Source organism: Chrysochloris asiatica, unplaced genomic scaffold (assembly GCF_000296735.1).
Source record: "Chrysochloris asiatica unplaced genomic scaffold, ChrAsi1.0 scaffold00144, whole genome shotgun sequence".
Classification (NCBI taxonomy): Eukaryota; Metazoa; Chordata; class Mammalia; order Afrosoricida; family Chrysochloridae; genus Chrysochloris; species Chrysochloris asiatica.
Window position 1 is genome coordinate 5,093,026 of NW_006408662.1, and position 18,562 is coordinate 5,111,587.

Below are 18,562 nucleotides of genomic sequence, written 5' to 3' on the forward strand. Positions count from 1 at the left end.
TTAGCGAAACAACTCTGCTACTTAACTAGGCATCAAGATGAACGTTTCTTGACATCTTGTGCTTAGTATTTACTGAAAACAAAAACAAAAACAAAAAAAAAGCATAGACGTTTTCATAGACAAAGTGAAAAACAAAACTAGTCTGCTTTGCTCAGAGCCCGAATTACTGAAGGGAATGGAGATGCATAGAGTGAGTTTTGACCATCTCCATTAGGAAAACAGGTCTGGTCCTCGGGAGCCTCCAAGTATTCTGAGCATTCTCTGTCATGGGGAGAAATCAGCAGTCACAATGCTCTCCTGGGTGTTGGGGCTGAGTGACCAGCGGGCTACTTATTGCTACTTGTCTGTGTGCACATTACGTCTGACCTGTGAATCCAGCAGTCTGTGCCCCATCACCTCTGGAGTGTCTCAGTCCATTCACATAACACAGGGCTTAATGTCCTGACAGACACTCTGGTGGTGGTGGTGGTGATAATAGGAACCACTAGCTGAAGGGTGGAAAGAAGAAATACCATTAAAATTGAGGACGAAGTCTTTTCTGTCGCATACTGGGGTGGAGTGATGTTGGTATCGAGGAAGTCCCACTGAAAGAAGAAAAACAAAACCTATTTTCAGAACCAAATTCATCCAGCTAATGCCCTGGTACATGATTTGTAAAGTCTAATTTATCTTGTGTCAGGATATAAGTAGGACTGCTGAGTCTTTTGTATATTGCTATAAAACCGGTCGAGAAAATTTCGCCCTAGAAGTTTCTGTTGTCTCTGGAATCATGATGTTTTGTTTAGTAAGTTCGTCCTCGAAGCCGCCTTGTTAAGGTGCCTGAACTCCCATATTCAGCCTTCCCAGAGACAGAGAGGAGAGCCGATCTCATCCCAGGAGGAGTGAAGACCACAAGCTGATACAGGACTGGGTCCGGATCTCGGCGCCATAGCGCCCTTTTGCCCTAGACAAGACTGAATTGAGGGCCAGGAACCCCGTCCCAGAAACACCCGCTGCTTTCCCCTCTCCTTTTCAGTCTCTGTATTTTCCAGTGAACTGGCACGGGCAGGGTGGTGGACCGCAGCAGGAGGATTTGCTATGCTGTAAGGATGGATGATGGAAAACCCTATCTGCAGACCAAAGGACAGAAAACCAAACGCTTAGCTCTCTGACCCTCTGCACAAGTCTTGGGCTGCTGGAAGATCGATCTAAGGTTAAAATTGGTGAAGGTTAAGACTCTTGGAAGGAGCTCTGGTAGCGTAGTGGTTTCGAATCGGCTGCGAACCTTAAGGTCAGCAGTTCGAAAGTACTAGCTGTTCCGCGGGAGAAAGATGAGGCTATCTGCTCCCGTAAAATTTACAGCCTCGGAAACAGTGTACCTGGTCGCTAAGAGTCCACGGCACATAACAACAAGGCCCTTGGGCGCTGAGAAGTTCAGCGCGGAGAACTCTTGCGCGCCCTGAGGCCAGTGGTGGCGTGAAGGGCCCCAACAAAGAGTCGGGTTGGGTAGATCCGGGAAGGCTCCGTAGTCCCTTCCTCTCGGGCCCTGATCCCCCAAGCGGGAGTTGGCCGGGGATTTTGCTTTTGCTTTCCTGGCGCTACCCAGCCCTGGGGCGGCGGAGTCTCGCTGACGCACTGACCAACTCTGGCCCCAAGACTCGCCGAGCCGTGAGGCCCTGGCGCACAGGCCCTCCCTCCGAACCCGCACTATATGTGGCTGATACCCGCACGCCTACGGTGGGCCTGACTTAGTCAGCGAGAGGTTTCACCGCCGGGACTTGACCCCTGTGGGCAGCCTCCCTGGCCCGCCCTGGCCCCCAGTGGAGAAACAAGTCGCAGGTCTGGTGATGTGATCTGTCTTTACTACCCGATAAAGCCCACTGTACCTGGCAAGTGCTGCGTTGCTCTAAGCAAGCGCACCAGGTTCCGCGCGCCCTCGATTTATGCTTGTCGCCTATGCACATGCCCACAGCGCCACCACACATTTGGGGGTCAATCGAGAACCCCCAAACAGCCGGCATGTTGCCCTTTGCATCAGCGCCCTCACTACCGGCCGAAGGCCGCTGTCCAGATGCCCAAGGCCCACGCGACCTTTCAGAAGGGCCCACAGGGCGGTCGTACAGCCACCACTCCAACCCAGAGTCCTGGTGGGGATCCACAGCCTCTGCCTTCCCGGACTCCAACACCAATCGCGCCTAGCTGGGCCAAAGCCAGGCAAGCTCCGAACCGGGCCCAGCTTCCTTAGGCTCCCGGTCCACGCCAACTCGGGCCGAGAAGAGAATACTGGAGGGGAGGTGGGAGCTTGAAGGCGAGGAGGGAAGGAGCAGAGCATCCTGGGCGGCCTTGAGGCCCAAGGCAGGGCCTCCTGCTCGGCATCCCAATCGTGGCCCAAGCGCAGCTGGGTTCCTGGAGGCTGGGGGCCCATAGGGCGGGGTGCAGGCCGCCCGCGCGGGATCTCGCGTCTCATTTCCTCCCCCACACAGTCGCATTTCTGGTGGCTGGGAGTGGAGTGGGCCAGGGAGACCTCCTATGTGGGATCAGGAATTTCAACTCTATACTCTCGGCCCCACCTCCCCTTCAGGGCATTGTAGCGCGGTAGCTGCCGCAGCCGCTGCTCTGAGAGTCTGGGTTCAAGTTTAAAAGGGTCTTCGCGAGAGAAAAGAGAGTGTGGTGGGGAAGGGGTGATTGAAACTTTCTAAGGGGAGAGAAAAAAAAAATAGGGGAAGGTCGTCTGTATTGGTTACTTGTTGAAATTCCCATAAAACGGAACAAGACTCTGCTGTCTGTGGGTTAAGCCAGGCTAAAATCCTCTCCAGTGTGGTCCTGCCTAGACTGTCTTTGTTTAGTTAACCTCTGAGACCTGCATTTAAAAGGCCGATTTGGGAAACTTCACCGTCAAGGGAATCAACATTTTTTGCACATTTCTGGGCCTCTCTTCTTCCTTATGTCCCTGTGTAACATGGATATTTCAATATGTATCATATCCTCGGATGAAATATTTTCTAACTGGGGACACAGGTGAGAACATCTGTCCTTCCCACTACAAGCCCAGGGGTGGAGGTGGGTGCATTTGAGGGGTGAATGTAAGGTTCGCCCTCACTGGATAAACTTGGCTAAACGACCAAACTCTCTCATTCGCTTTCATCCAGTAGTATAACTCACTACTTTTAGCGAGTTAATAAATTTTCGTAATTGGCTACATCACACTTTAACCCAGCAAGTGGCATCGAATGGATAGGCATTTATAAGGCCTGGGACCAAGTAATGACAGCCCCTGGTAATGCACTGACTTAAACAGTAGACTGCTAATCACAAAATCGGCAGTTTAAACCCACCAGCAGCTCAACAAGCTAGAGATGAGGCTGTAATAAACAGTTACAGTCTAGGAAACCCCATGGAGCAATTCTACTGGGTTCTACTGTGCCAGTATGATTTGGAATCAACTCCACGCCCATGAGTGTGCGTGTGTGTGGGGGCGATTAGGGGGGCAGTTGACCTCATGCCCTACTAGCCCAGTACAGACCCAAATGTCATCAATATGGGTCCATTGGGGTGGGAGTGGGGCTGCTCAACAAGATGACGCCCTTCCCAGTGGTTTTATTTCCCTCTTGTGAAAGAGCCAGGCCTCTACTCTGCTTTCCACTCTGCACCTCCCTCAGTCTTCCTCCTCTCTCAGTAGAGCCCCATTCCCATCCATCCAAAGACTTGTCCTTCTGGACAAAAGTAACTAACAAGCAACTCTCAAAGGCAGGCCTTGAATATGCTCCCCCCTGCAGCAGAAGCGCAGTGCTGGAAGCCAGGCTCCTGCCCAGGGCTCCGAGAGGGCGGTAAGCCCCTTGATCCTTTTCCATACCTTGAATACAGCACTCCCTCATCTAAGAGGGCCCCAGCCTATGGAATACAACCCGCAGCCGGGTCTGCGGCCGGCCCGTGGGTGGACACCCCTCGGCTCGCGCTGAGTTACCTGAGAGGTCTTCGCGGGCGTTCTGGTGCAGATAGCTCTGCTCCAGCGAGTAGGAGGACATGCTGGAATGCAGGCCTGCCGAGGCTGCGGGGTTGCTGCTCGGCGTCAGGGCCGACGGCTGCTTGAGGTAAGGAGAGGCGCCAGGAGAGCTCCAGTGCGCCGCAGGGCTCGTGTAGGGGGAGTGACACTCGATGGCGCTCGCCATAGCCGGGGACGAGGGCACGGGGCTGCTGCTGCTGTCTGGCCCATAGTCCCCTCCGCCGCCCCCGGCCGCGCTGACGCCTCCGGGCCCGGCGGGCACAGGGCAGCTGGCCATGTAGGTGGAGCCCGGGTTGGGAGACATGTGCGGGACGTGGTGGTGGTGATGGTGGTGTGGGTGCGTGTGGCCCGGGGCGCCCGCGCCGGCGTCGTAGCCCGCGGGCATCATGTCCAGGCCGCCGTAGCCGCCCTGGCCGTGGCAGCCGAGCGGCGCCGCCGGGGGCGCCTGGAAGTCGAAGCCCTGGGGCAGCAGTGAGGCCCCGAAGCCCAGGCCGCCCACCACACGGTGGTACATGGGCTTGAGCGCCTGACACTTCCGCCTGAAGCCACGCGGCCGGCGGCGGAACGAGCCCTCCTCGAACATGAACTCGCTGGCGGGGTCGATGGTCCAGTAGTGGCCCTTGCCGGGTCGCCCAAGACCCTTGGGCAGCTTGATGAAGCACTCATTTAGCGAGAGGTTGTGGCGCACCGAGTTCTTCCAGCCCTGGTAGGCGCCGCGGAAGAAGGGGAAGCGCGCCTGCAGGAACTGGTAGATCTCGCTGAGCGTCAGGCGCTTGCTTGGCGAGCTCTGGATAGCCATGACTATGAGTGCGATGTACGAGTAGGGCGGCTTCTCTGGCCGCCGCAGCCCTGAGCTCGCCTTCTTGGGGGCCCCACTGCCCGCGCCCCCGCCGCTCCCCGCGCCTTTGCCGGCGACAGCCGAGGCGCTCGAAGGGGTCGGGGCGGCAGCGGACGACGACGACGAGGCGCTCTCCAGGGCGGAGGCGGCAGCGGCGGGTGGCGGGCTCATCAAGGCCGCCTGGAGCGCTCCGGGGCCCGGACTGCAAGCGCGGCGGAGCGGGGCCGGCTGTGGGCCGCCCTCAGAGGTCATTAGGCAGCCGTGCGCCGCGCTGGCCCACGGGCCGGGGGACCTCCCGAGCCCGCTGCCCGCGCCGCAGTTCCTTCGGGCCAGCGCCTCGGCCGCTCCTTTTTAGCGCTGCGGACGTTCCGGGCGGCGGCGGCGGCGGGCCGGCGGCTCTGCCTGGCGCATCCCTCCCGGAGCTTCAGGCCTCCGGGCGCAACGGCCTTCCCAGGCGGCAGAGCCCAACGGCCGGGCCCGCGAGCCGGGACCCCGGGGACAGGCTGATGTCTCCCTCCGGCTCCCTCCTCGCTCTGTCTCTGGGACTTCCTCCCTCCCGGGGCCTCCCTCCTCCCTCCGCCCGTCCGCCCGCCCAGCCCCCTCCTCGTCCGCGCGCAGCTCGCGACGCCCCGCGCCCCGCCCCCTCGGAACCTGGTGCCCGCGCCCTCCCGCGCCTTTCTCCGCGCGCGCTCTCTTCTTGGCCTCCAGGCTTCCCCCCCGCCCCATCTCTCTTTTAAACGGAGAAGTCGCGAGCTAACTCACTTTGTGCAGAGAGGGCGACCCCCACCCTAGCAAAACCCGACCCCTATCTGTCACTTGTTGAAATCTCTTTACCCCTTCCAACAGCTCCCCTTCCCACCTCAGAAACCTGCAGCCGCCAAGGAAAAGACCCTACTCCCCCACTCCCTCCTTCTCTGCCGCCCCCTCTTCTGTGTGCGCCCGCGGCTCAGTCCCCAGAGCAGCCACCTTCGCCGCCGCCGCAGCCGGCTCGGAGCCTCCCGAGTTGCCAGCCCCAGTGCCCGCACTCACTCCATTTGTCAACTTCACTTAGACATTGCCGCCCCAGCCGCGCGCCGGGGTGCCAGACGGCCAAAGGTAACGTGCTGATCCTCTCTCTCTCTGGCTGGGTGACAGTTAGCTCGCAGAGGGCGAGCGCCGGGCCGCGCCGCGCCCCAGGGTGACGGCTTTGTCGGAATTGGGAGCCGAGGGGTTTAGATATAGAAAACCTAAGCCATCTTTTAGGGACTTTGGAGGGCTGCTCCAATGTAAGTCAGGTTTGCGGTCACTTCTACTTCCTTTTCGTTTTCCATGCGATGTTAAAAGAAGAAGAAGAAAAAAATACACAAAGAAGGCCTATCCTGCAATAACAAAAGCAACGCTCTTACCCTCCCCCCTAAACCCCACATTGTGGTCAAGTAGATTAGGATTCATAACGACCCTATAGGGCAGAATAGAACTGCCCAACAGGGTTTCCAAGTCTGTAATCTTTATGGAAACATCTTTCTTCCCCTCCCCCCCCCAGTGTTGTTGAGTTCAAATCGCCGATCTTCGGGTTAGCTGCAGAGCGCTTAACCATTGAGCCACCAGGGTTCTTTTTCATAAGCGAGATTACTGTATTTATATTAGATAGATTCTGACAGGGTGTGCAACTGTCACTGGATTTACGTCCTAGCTGCTCATCAAACTTGCCCATCAAAACTATGTACCATTTCGGAGTTTCCTTATTCGGGAGAACACGCTAACCCAGTTGCAGAGCTAATTTCTCTCTAAGTCAGAGGCAGGGTTATTGGAGGATGTGCCCTCAGGAGAAATCAGTTCCAATGAGATCTGACAGTTAGTTATTGGATTACACGTGCAAGGAAATGACCAGGAATAGGGGCTGGGCCAAGGGAGGCCTGGGAGCTGCTTGAGATCGAGGTTGTTGGGAGAGGCCAGGGGGTGGTGCTGCCCAACAGACCCAGTGGGCCAAGGGTGGCACACTTCAGTGTCTGCCCTCAAAGGACCCAGGTGTTAGAGTGTGTGGGGCCGTAGGGAATAACAGAAGGGGAGGTCTGGGGCGGAACGGAACGCACAGACCCCTTTGGCCTGGACTAGCTGTCTGTACCTCTGGTCTGGCTCTGCTGCTGCTGGATCTGCAGAAGGGAAGGAGAGAGGAGGGGGGTGGAGTGGGGGCTGGGCTGGGCTGGCCTCAGACAGTGACCTGAAATTGAGTGGAAGCAGGCTTTTTCCATCAAACCCAGCCTGGATACCACACACAGAGACCAAGTGTCAGTTTACTGCCCTGAGCCGGCTCCTTTTCCCTAAGCTCCACAGTAATTAGACAAAGAAAACCTAAATTAGCTGAACAGGCGTCGACAGCTTCCTCCAGAGCACCCCTGGTACCTACATGGGAATGTGTCCGAAAATGGCTTGATTGTAGCCGAGAATCAGCTAAGAAAACACGGCCAAACCGAACTCAGTTTACCGCTCCTTTCCAATACAAAAAAGAAACAACGGGCACTCTTTTCTGGGTGGGATGTTTTGATTGGGTTGGGGTAGGGAGTTTGCAGTTGTTTCCACTTTCCAAGAATTTCTTTCTGACTGACTGGTGAGCATTTGGGGGGGGATGGGTCCCCATTTGTTTCATGGTATTTTTTTTTCCCTCTTATCCATTTTGGTCATTTTTTATAGACTATAGTTTAAAACTTACTGGCTAAATATAGAATTAAATCTAATATGTTCACGAAATCGATGATGTTTTAAATGTTGGAAAAAGAATTATTGAAATAAAGTAGAAAATGGAGCCAGGGGACATATAGTGGTAACCAAAGAACTCACTAACATAATGGCCTTCAGGTTGTATGTGTGTGTAAATGAAGAAATTGATGCCATCTGAGAAGCATAGAGGAAAAGGAAGGCAACCTAATTTGTAAATGGTGGTGGTGGTGAAGAGCAGAGTTTGGGAGAAACTGAGCAAGTTAGTAACTCTGTACTCAGTTGGCATTGGATCCTCTCTCTAATCTTCTGTTATTTGGAGCTCTTTGTACACTGGGTTTTGGAGGTGTACCTGTTTTCCTTTTAGGACACACCCTAAAAGGTTTTAGGATCCAGAGATTGAAGAATAAACACTGGACTGCTAACCCAAGGTCAGGAGTTCAAACCCACCTTGGGTTCAAGCCACTCCTTGGGAGAAAGATGAGACTTTCTGCTCCTGTACAGATTTACAGCCTTTAACCCCCTATAAAGGACCATTGTGAGTTGGTCTTGACTGGAGGGCACTGGAGGCTAAACCTTAAAGTGCAGGCAGGGCTGGTGAGAACCCTCTCTGGTTTTTCGAGAATAAGAGGGGCCTTTGAAGAGTTCATGGAAACATTTCCAGTACCTTTTCATTCTGTTTTTCCATGAACTTTTTGAAGCCCTCTTATAGGATGAAAGCTATGAAACCTGTTTCCAGAAATAACAAAATTCTCATTGTACGTGGAATCTTAGGAGGTCCACAGATCTCCAGAAGCTGACACTCACTCATTAGAAACCCCTCCTCTACATATTTTAATCTTCTGCCAATTCAAGGAGTTAAAATATCAGGGATTTTTAAGGCCCCCTTCCCCATCCCAGTGACAATAGTATCCACTTCACTAGTATGTGCTGAAAAGCAATAGGCATTGGGAGCAATTAGGACCCCATCAGAGGAAAGTGTTTACTGACTTAGAGCCTTTTGTCTTTGCAGTGTCTAAACACTGTCCAGGAGCCCCTGCACACGGTCTTAGTTCTCTGAACAGGAAAGGTGCCAAACTCCAAAACTCTCTGGACTCCAGTTCTGCCTATGGAAACGGCCTCCTGGCATAGACCACCAGGACCAGAAATACTAAGGTCCTGCATGTGCTTACGGCAGACATCTATCTTCACCCTATGGCATGGAAACCATGACCCCTTTGAGAGACTAGAAAGCAGAGGATCAAAAAGACAGAATACCTTGTCACGTGGACAGATGACAAAACTGGCCTGCAAGCAGGGGGCTGGGGTTGCAAAGGGCTTCTTTTGCCACATTGCAACAGATCCTGTCTGAATTTTGTTTTGTCTTAATCCCCAATTTATACCAATTGGGTAAGAATGATTATAGCACATTATGTAAAGATTTTAACAATCCCTAGCAAGTCTGTCTTCATTTCTGTTGAGCAGACATTAAAGGGAAAGTTTCTAGCCTTTAAATGGAACGTTGAGTTTATCTCTGAAACACAATTTTGGTGAGATTTACCCGACAGACTTTCATTGCCTTCTAAACGACAAAAATATTGATTTTTTTTCTCTCCTTATGGGAAGGAAAGGTAGGGTTCGTTTAAATGGTTATACACCAGCTCAGACGCTCTCTGGCGAATCAGAAATACACAGCCTCGGCGCAAAAGGTCTTCTCTAGCCCCGTAGCTCGTCGTCTCTCCACCTTTGTCTCGGTCGGAGCCGCGGATTCCTCTTGGGCGCCCAGCTCGAAGGCCCCGCCCCTGCTCCCGCACCCGGGAATGTAAACTTGGAGAGGCTTGGGTTTCTTCGATTTTGTTCTGTAATCGGCGTTTTATTCTAGGAAATCTCTTCATTATTGCGGTTTAAATTTTATGTTCTTAGCATGCGTCCTCTGTTTCGTGGGTTTTACATGAAATGGCCTAGACTAAACCAATTACTGAAAGGAGAGACGCACCCACACGAAGAACGTTTACAGCAATCTAAGGTCTCGCGTTCCGAGCAGTTCGCGTTCAGTTGTACTACTCCCTCAATTCTCCCGCTTAGGCCCGACCAAGGAAAGCCTCCTTCCAATTAAAGCTGAAACGGAGCAAAGGTCATGTGCAGGAAAGAGTCTGGAGCTCCCGCAAGGCCTTTTGCGTTGCGGAAAAGATGAAGGCGCACCGACTTGCACACGGACGCAGAGGCCTCTCAGGAAACTTTAGGATAGAAAACCGGACTGTGAATAAGCTTAGAATGCGCGGAGGCGGGTGTTGGAGGGAGAAACGCCTTGAGAAAGGCTTCCATTTGGAATTTTACACCCGTCAAGGAGTCTGTTTTCCTCCCTTGGTCCACAAACCCCCAGACCTCTGGTTTTGAACACCAACCACCCATTTCTAAATGTTTATTTGGAGAGATTCTTCCGCTCTCCAAACGCCTGTGTCTGGAACAAGGGTTCTTTTTTTTTTTTTTTTTTAAATCGTCACCTTCTTGAGCCAGACCCCCAGATTTCTTGGCCTGACGGTAGGCAAGACCCGATCACTCACTTGGCCAGATCCGGAGATGCCTTGGGGAATGTTCCAGACCCTCTATGCGAAGACACACGTCTCTCCCTATCTCTGCATTTGCTAGATTGAGAGGTCCCAGGTTGGCAGACTACTACATTCTTGGGTTGCATCTTTGGGTGCTCCACCTGCTCGAAGGCACTGACCGGTTGCAAACCCGTGCACAATGGGCCAGCTTTAGGGTCACCTATGGCCTGCTGCGTTTGCGAGTAGGAGGCTGGGGCTAGAGAAGAGGGTTTCCGCATCAGTGTAACCTAGCAGGCGGTTCTGATATTAGATGAACCAAGGGAAAGGGAAACCTGAACGAAATGGCTCTAGAAGGTCAAGGAATGAAAAGTAGAGAAGCCTGAATCCGGGTGCCGAATTTCGGGGAAAGGCGGCAGAATGTCTGGTCGGTGGTACCCGGAGCATTAACTGGCGGCACCGAGCTGCTGGGAGGGAGTTGGTCGCTTTAGGGCGCGGGACATAAGCTCAAGGTGAGGCAGAAACTTGGGGGAGCTGGGTACGGAGGGTGCCACGGATTGGCCCCGCTGTGCCTTTTTAGGCTCAGTGGGTTCCGCACCAGGCTGCGGGGTTCACTGGATTGGGTTGGAACGCGGCAGGACCTTGGTGGGACCTCGGTGGCATGCGGGGCGGTGCTGGAAGGCCAGCCGGCCTACTTGGGGGCGTCGTGGGGATTGGAAGGGTGTACTTGGGAGTGGGGGATGGTTGGGGTGGGTGGGTGTTAGGGGTGCAATCAGGGTGGAGGACCACCATGGCGATAGCTCCTGGGGGTCTGAGGCCAGGCTTCAGAGGCGCCCGGGACAGAGCGGCAGGGGGGTGGCTAGGCCTGAACGCTAGGAGGCGCCCTGGAGGTCCCACCCCGTCGGGCCGGGATTTCTCCTCCAGTCTGGCTTTGTCTCCTTCCCCTGGCCCACTTTCCCCCAAATAAACAAAGCGCTGGGAGGGCGGCGGGTTCCGCAGAGCGCTGGGCCACGCGCCTCGGGGCCGCAGAGCCCCTTCCTGAGCATCAAAACGCCGCACTGCCCTCCCTGCTGGGCTCAGGATATGGGGCGCGCTCGCTTCTCTTCAGAAAAGGAAACGGAGCGCTTCCAAAAATATAAATCAGCTCTGACGTCCAAATATTTCTTTTGTCCTCCAGCATCCTCTGTGGGGATAAATAAAACGTGCTTGGCGTCCAGAGCCCCAAGCGGGACTTCGGGGCGCCCAGGCGCCGCTTCGCACGAGCTGACTTACTGGAGTTCCCGCCCCCCTCAGCCCTGCCTGGTGCCCTCACCGCACCTCCCCTGCCCAGCTATGTGTGTTCGCTTCGCTCCGGGGTCCGCCTGGACCTACGTTTCAGAAAGGAGGAAGAGGGTTCCTAAGTGGAGGGAGAGCTCGGACCCTGGAGGATGAGAGTCCCCACGAGCCCCGGGACTTGGGAAGGGGGGGTTACACTTGTAATGGGGCAGAAGGGAGGCCGGGTCCCAGAGCCGCCTCTATAGGCAGGCCTTGCCAAATTGCTTTCCAGATCCTTCCAGGCAACGTGTGGCTGGTGAGTCTCCGTCGGGGGCTTGAGTCCAGGGCAGCCTCCTCTTTGAGGCGCCTATGGGAGTCCTGGTTGGGGCCGAGACGGCCCCAAGGGGGCATCTTTGAAAGCAGCTGCTGCTCGAGGCTGAGCCTGTCCGTGGCGTGGCCCTCAGGGCTGCGCGCCAATCAGACCTGTGGAATGGGCCTCCCCCCAGTGCATCCAGTTGGGAGACTAGTGGAATGGCCTTCGAAAAGAAATAGATACTAAGGAAATATGCAACAAGCTGGGTGAGGGGTCCGAATGGAGCGTAGTAAGGGTCAAGATCAAGTGAGACACTCGGTCTTAGAGGCGCAACATTCCTAAAGGTGGCCGGGCACTTCTGTCCTCGGTTCTGGCGCCCGTCCGGTGGTCGAGGAGCCTTTTATCAGTGTGAAGAATGGCCCCAATGGGTCAGGGTCCAGGAAAAAGAGGAGTCATTGGGCGCGCCCGACCTGCATGCTCCAAACTCTCTCATCCTCCTGTCTCCCCATTCCCCTGGATTCTGGTCTTGCGGGTTCGGTTTCAGGCCGGGCCTCCGCTCTGCACGGCTGGGATTGTGCTCCAGCAGCCTTCCCCCTCGTCTCTCCAGGGGGGTCTTTATTGATGAGCTGCCTCAAAAACCCACGCCCAAATGTCCCAGAAGGGTTTAGACAATCCATCAGCCACCACTTCAAGAATGCTTCCTCCCTTTCAAACACAATCCTCGCACACCAGACGGGCTGCGGCGGGGAGGGGCGGGCACTTGAAAAGAGAACAGCTATATATAATCAACGTCAAAGCCGTCCCGCAAACTTTCGGAAACAGGGATCCGGGCCAGAAATCCCTCCAAGTGATTTACTCATCCCTCGCCCTCACCCCACCCTCCACTTGACTCTTCCTGGGCCTGCAGTCGTACAACTGGTACATCCAACGCACAGCCCTGCTCTTTATCCGCCGTCAACGCTAAAGACTCCTCGGGGGTATTTTATACTGTGGCAAAGAGCTTTTCGTTCTCGGGTCCAAGGGAAAGGGAGAATCTCGCCAGGCCGGTACGCTTAAGGAGGTCTGGCCGAGGTGACCTTGATGGTGGAAAGAGAGGAATAACTGGGAAGGCCGGATCTGATCTCTTGAAATCGCCAAATAAACCAGCATCATTTTTCCTACCTCAGACGGTCCTTGGATTCCGTCTGCCATTGCACCCGCCCTAGAAGTTGGGGTTCCTCTTTTGCCCGCTGGGTGGCGCCAGGCGCTCGGGAATGGAGGTCCGGGACTGCGGGCGCGCTTTTGGGTCCGCGAGTGAGCTGGTGCGTGCGCAACCGCGCGATACGTTAGACTCAGCATTGGCACCCTGGGTCCTGTTCTCCTGCAGATCCGGGGTTGGCGGCCAGATTCCTGCAAACATTGTTGCATACTCTGAATCCGGTTGACCACCTTAGGACCACTCCCCCAATTACTTTAGAAACAAAAAGTTAGTTGTATACCGATAAAGGAGTCCTTTTGGCTGCAAAGATGTTTAGGCCTTCCAGAAGAAACTCAGGATTCGGCTCAGTTGTTCTGGGGCAAAGGCTCTGGGTGTTCGTTTTAAAGTTTCTTCTGGAGTTCCTGGAAAACTCCCATTTAGACAACAGACAAACAACACTACTGAGTAGATTGGTAATCCGATCCTGGTTCCGAAGGTATCCGGGAGGGTGCGTGTCTTCTTTGGACTTGAGCTTTCTCCTGAGACGGGCTCCAAGACCACTTGCTTGTTTCCTGCTATCAACAATGAAAGGCAACGTTTGATTTTATTATTGTCATTCATGTCAGCTGATTAAGTTGCCCAAGGAGCTCTGGGACTTAGTGGTTACGAGTCAGGCTGCTAATATCACGGTCAGCAGTTCGAAAGTGAAAATGTAGTTTCGCGGTGAAAGATGACGCTTTCTGCTCCCGTAAAGATGTACACCCTCCAAACCCTAGACAGGGTCGCTATGAGCTGGAACCGACTCCACTGCACATCACCACCACTTGTCAGGTGAAATCTACAAGACTGTGCCGCTATGGGGTAAAGCACTGGACCGCAAGGTCGGCTTAAACCTCAAGGTCCGCGGTTCAAACTCACCCACCGGTCCTTGGAAACCCTGTGCAGGGTCTCTATGAGTCGGAACGGACTCCAAGGCACTTGACAGAAACAACATGATGTACTGGGGGTGGGGACGGGTTTGATGCTAAGGAGGAAGTAACAATGGGTTGGGAATGAAAAAAGGTCAGAGGGGCTAAATGAAACCCAGACGTTGAAGTCCCCACTGTTTTCCCCAGTAACAGTGAATAGACTGGGTTTTATCTTTTATGAGACATTGCAACTGACTTTCAAAATCCTTTGCAATATATAATTTACACGCATACAATAAGTGAAGAGGCTGGGCTTTCACTTTTATCTTTTTATATTTTCATTATGAAATGTTTCATAATACACACATGTGGGGAGGTATTCAGTGAACCCTCATATACCCCTCACTTAGATTCTACATGAAGAGCTTGTCACACTTGGCTTGTCCATTCCTTTCTTACCTTATAATTTCTTCCTGAAATATTTTAGGGCAAATCCCAGACCTGATTTTTTTTTCACAGAAGAAAAAAAAAACCTTTAAAATATGCCTTATTACTCTTCTCCATGCCCTGGGGCTCTTGCTTGACATAAATTTAGTGTAGACAGGCACACCTCCCTTTGGGGAAATTTGAAGTAGGATTGGAAAATTGTTCTAGGCATGTATTTTACAAACAAAGCTCTCCACGCAGGTGCTCCCAATTCCTGCCAAGTGACTTCAAACCCTGAGTTTTTTAGCCTTTTCCCCATTCACTGCCAGCAGGGTGTGTCACCTAGCAGTGAGCTGTGAAAGAGGCATTTTGTTTTGTTCAATTGTCATACAATGAACCCCACACTCCCTTTATAAACGCATGCAGAACATAATCACAGTTTGTTTTATTGGAAGGTCACAAGTGCCCTTTGAAAATATCTATACATAGATTTGTGTGTTTATCCATGTGGATCCTATAGTATGCCCAGACAATGACAAGCATCAAGATTTGTTCCTGTCATTTGAAAAATGCCTTAGGGATAGGCTGGCAGGGTGAGGGTCTTGGTGAGTGGATTCAAGATACAGCTGGTCAAATTTCCAGTTTAAGCCAGGATGATGATGTTGTTTTAAATCTTCTTACACATTGCCTTCCCCCTCACTCAAGTTAATGTGTCTGCCTTCTAGCCACTAAATAATTTTCTTTCCCTCCCACCTCTCTTAACCACCATAGAATGTTTCTTTTAGCCAGAAGACCTTTTCTTAACTTTCTTATCATTATTTCACATTTGACAAAAATAGAAACCAAAGCTTAAAGACATTAAGTGGCTTGCTCTCATACTAATTTGCCCTTTTGTGATCGACTAATTTCACTCAACTTAATGTCTTCCATATCGTGGCTTGTTTCACAGCGTCATTGTTATTCTTCAACACTGTGTAGTATTCCATTGTGTGTTTGCATCAAAGTTTGGTTAACCATTCTCCTGTTGATGGGCATTTAGGATGCCTCCATCTTTTTGCTATTCTAAACAGTGCCGCAATGAGCAACAAGTGTGTATAGATGTAGTCTAGCTCTTGTTTCTTGAGGCTATATACCAAGTACAGGGATTGCTGGGTCATATGGTATTTCTGTTTCCAATTTTTTGAGAAAACTTCATACCATTTTCCACAGTGGTCACACCATTTTACAGTCCCACCGGCAGTGTGGCAGAGTCCCAACTTCTCCACATCCTCACCAGCATTGGTTATTTTCTAGGTTTTGTTACTTTGCTATTAATGTTGGAGTAAGCTGAAATTAAAGTATTGCTTTAATTTGCATCTCTCTAATGGGGTGTGTCACTGTAGGATAAGTAGTCTGCCACAAGGTCAATATGGACAGGAAGGTCATCAGTTCAAACCCAGCAGCCACTCCTCAGAAATTCTACACAGGGTCTCTGTGTGTCAGAACAGACTCGGTGGATGGCACTTAACAAAAACAATGACTAATGATGGTGAGCATTTCTTCACATGTTTGTTGGCTGCCTGAATGTCTTCTTTGGTGAAGTGTCTGTTTATGTTCTCTGCACATTGAAAAACAAACACACCTTTTTATTGTGAATTGAGAGGAGGTTTATAGAGCAGCTTGCCAGTGTGATACAAATGTTTTCCAAATAGTTGTTGATTTGACTGAATCAGGATAATCTATTATCCCAAACTTGTCACCATTCAGAGCACTTTCCCTACCCCTCATTGTAGTCCTCGAAAGACGAATGGTGGCTACAGCATTGATTTACAATGTGACGACTTGCCCCTGCTCCCCTTGACCTTGGGCAAACCACTTAATGTCTTTGAGCTTCGGTTTCTATTTTTGTCAGATGTGAAATAATAATAACGTCCCCTCCCAGGATGACTGTTAAAGGTGAAATAAGATAATTGTTGCAAAAGTGTTATCATTCCGACATATACATATTTATACCATTATTTTTAGCTGAATTCATCAAAGGCGCTGTTTAGTTTTAAGGCGCCGCCAGCTAAGTTTCCTGCATACTTGGAATCTTTCCTTGAGCGTTTTCATAAGGAGATTGCCTTCTTCCTTAAGGAAAAATGGGTTAGGGTGTATTTCGGCTGTGAACCGGACTCCATGGAAAAGAAGGGGACTCATGGCGAGATATTTCCTTTCGTGCAGATTCCGCGGCTGCTGGAGGGGATCGGACCTTTTCGCAGCACCCGGGTGGAGACTGCGCAGCTGGTGGGTAGGTTGGTGGTAGGTTGGTTGGTCTGTGAAGGGAGAGCGTTGTGGCCCGGAATTGGGCTCTTTCAGGAAACTCATTCCGAGGCAAAAGACCAGCGCAGGATAGAGCTTCCCTGGTCGTCATCCTGTTGTAGCGATGTAGGCTAAGCACTGAACTGTTAACTGCAAGGTTAGCGGTTCAAACCATCAGCTACTCTTCAGCAACTGAGTGGAACCGACTGAATGGCACACAACAGTTCTGGGTCCCAGTACAAAATGGGTCGGAGGTCTCCAGGCGAGCGGGCGGTTGTCCTTTGGGAGGTCTTGAGGGTTCGAGCGAGCAGGCAGTCTGCACTGGGGAGCTCCCTCCGCTCCGGGAGAGTTCGGAGAGGAAAAGCGTGGCAACGCAGAAAATGCCCAGCACCGCAGAAGCGGCTACCAGGGACGTGCGTTGTGGGCCCACAGCCTCTGACTGCACTTGTCTTGGGCGCGGATGGCATCATTCCAACCTATTTTTATTAGGCAAGAGGCTTAGGCTCTGGGCCACCCTGTAGTGGGCGGCTGGACAAGCAAAGTACCCTTGCAATGGTCGGGATCCCTGGCCCCAATTACACTCCAGGAAGCCGAGGCCCACCGCCCGGTACCCTACCCTTTCCCTCTAGGCTCTCAGCTTCAGCTCTGTGGAAATGCAGCCTGTACTTTGAAATAATAAGGTTGTAAATGCTTTTTGCCCATTTAATCTTCCCTGTCTTCTACAATGCGTACACCCTGCAGTTACGTGACCTCGAGCTAACTGTACTTCAGTTTGTCGTTTCTATAATTGGAATCATCATAATCGATGCCCCATAGAGTTGTTGGGAGGCTGGGGACTAAACGATTAATACAAGCTAAGCGCTCGGAACAGCGTCCGGCTTCTGGAAAGCGCTCCACGACCCTCGGCCCAGATCCTGTCAGTGCAATTAGCCCTGACCCTGGGCCTGCGTGGGTTGCGGGGTGCTTTTCCCCGGCCGACGGCTAGTTGACCGCAGGGCGTGGAGAGACTCGGACCCCTGCACCTGCTGTGGCTCCGCCTGCACTTTGTTTTAGGGCTTAAGAATTAAGAGTTCGAACCGATCAGGATGAAAAGGCTCCCAGCGGGAAGCAGCTGCGGCGGGTTGCAGGTGCTTGCGGGCGCGAAGACGCGCAGGCTGTGGGGACGCTTCTCTGCACACCCGGGTTCGGTGTGTGCGGGCCGCTGTGGCGCCCCTGGACGGAGTTCTCCGGCCCTCATCGAACTCAATGTAGAGCGATCTCTGTACCTTGGCCCACCACCCACTACTGTGATCCCACAGTGGTAGACGGACTTTCGTAGGTGCCAAGCTAGGAATGGAAAGCGAGAGAATATTTCTCTTCGTGCCTTCTCCTATAGCGAGGGTCTGTCTTCTAATGTAGTTGTTGGTAAGTGCCGTCAAGTCGATTCCGACCCATAGCGACCCTGTATAGGGTTTCCAAGGAGCAGCTGGTGAGCTTGCACCACCGACCTTGCAGTTCAAACAACTTTGCAGTCGGACACATTAGCCCACAGCGCCACACCGGGACTCCTGTCTTCTAACACTAATTGGAAAATAAAAGATCGCTTCTGGGCTTTTCTGCACTGAGATCAGATCCGGCTTCTCCACGGCCCGGGAAGGCGCTGTTCCGAGCGGGGAGGTTGGGCTGGCTTCTCTGGGCGACGGTGGCCTTGGGTAGGGGTTGTGTGGCCGCCGCCAGGCGCGAGGCGCGAAACCTCAGGCAGCCGCTCGGCTCCCCAGTCCCGGCCAGCTTGGACGATGTTCAGAAAAGGGTCCTGAGACCGCCTCTCGGTTAGACCGGGAGGTGGGGACATGCAGAGGAAGTGACCTCTTGAACCTCATCAAATGCAAATGCTATAAGAAGTTTTTTAAGAAAAGAAAAGCGGAAGGATAGAGAAATAGAGAGTCCACCTGAGGCTTGAATGGCCTTTTAGAGTTCCAGGCCCCAGGGGTTTGCAAACTTCTCTGCGGTAGACCGACTATTGGTAATGAACTTTGGTTTTTTCCCCCTCAGGAGACTGGAGGTACCAGCTGACTTCCTCCAATATGCATATTTTACATATATAAACACCTTCGCAGTTTAATAGCCGAGTAAATAAATCATTTATAGAAACTCTTATTCTTAAAACAACCTGGCACAAAATAACT

General features: G+C 52.6%; 1 protein-coding gene across 1 annotated transcript; it reads right to left on the reverse strand.

Annotated features, from left to right (window-relative positions):
- Positions 1 to 417: 417 nt before the first annotated feature.
- FOXF2 (forkhead box F2) lies at positions 418 to 5,072 on the reverse strand. Its single transcript, XM_006870565.1, has 2 exons — positions 3,944 to 5,072; positions 418 to 584 (listed from the first exon to the last, which is right to left on the reverse strand). Exons 1-2 carry the CDS (start codon positions 5,070 to 5,072, stop codon positions 418 to 420), a joined length of 1,296 nt encoding a protein of 431 aa, XP_006870627.1.
- Between the last annotated feature and the right edge of the window lie 13,490 nt (positions 5,073 to 18,562).

Coding starts and splice junctions, on each gene's coding strand:
- FOXF2 (XM_006870565.1), bottom strand. CDS start 5,072: ATGACCTCTGAGGGCGGCCCACAGCCGGCCCCGCTCCGCCGCGCTTGC. Junction 585..3,943: donor CGCCCGCGAAGACCTCTCAG/GTAACTCAGCGC, acceptor TTCTTCTTTCAG/TGGGACTTCCTCGATACCAA.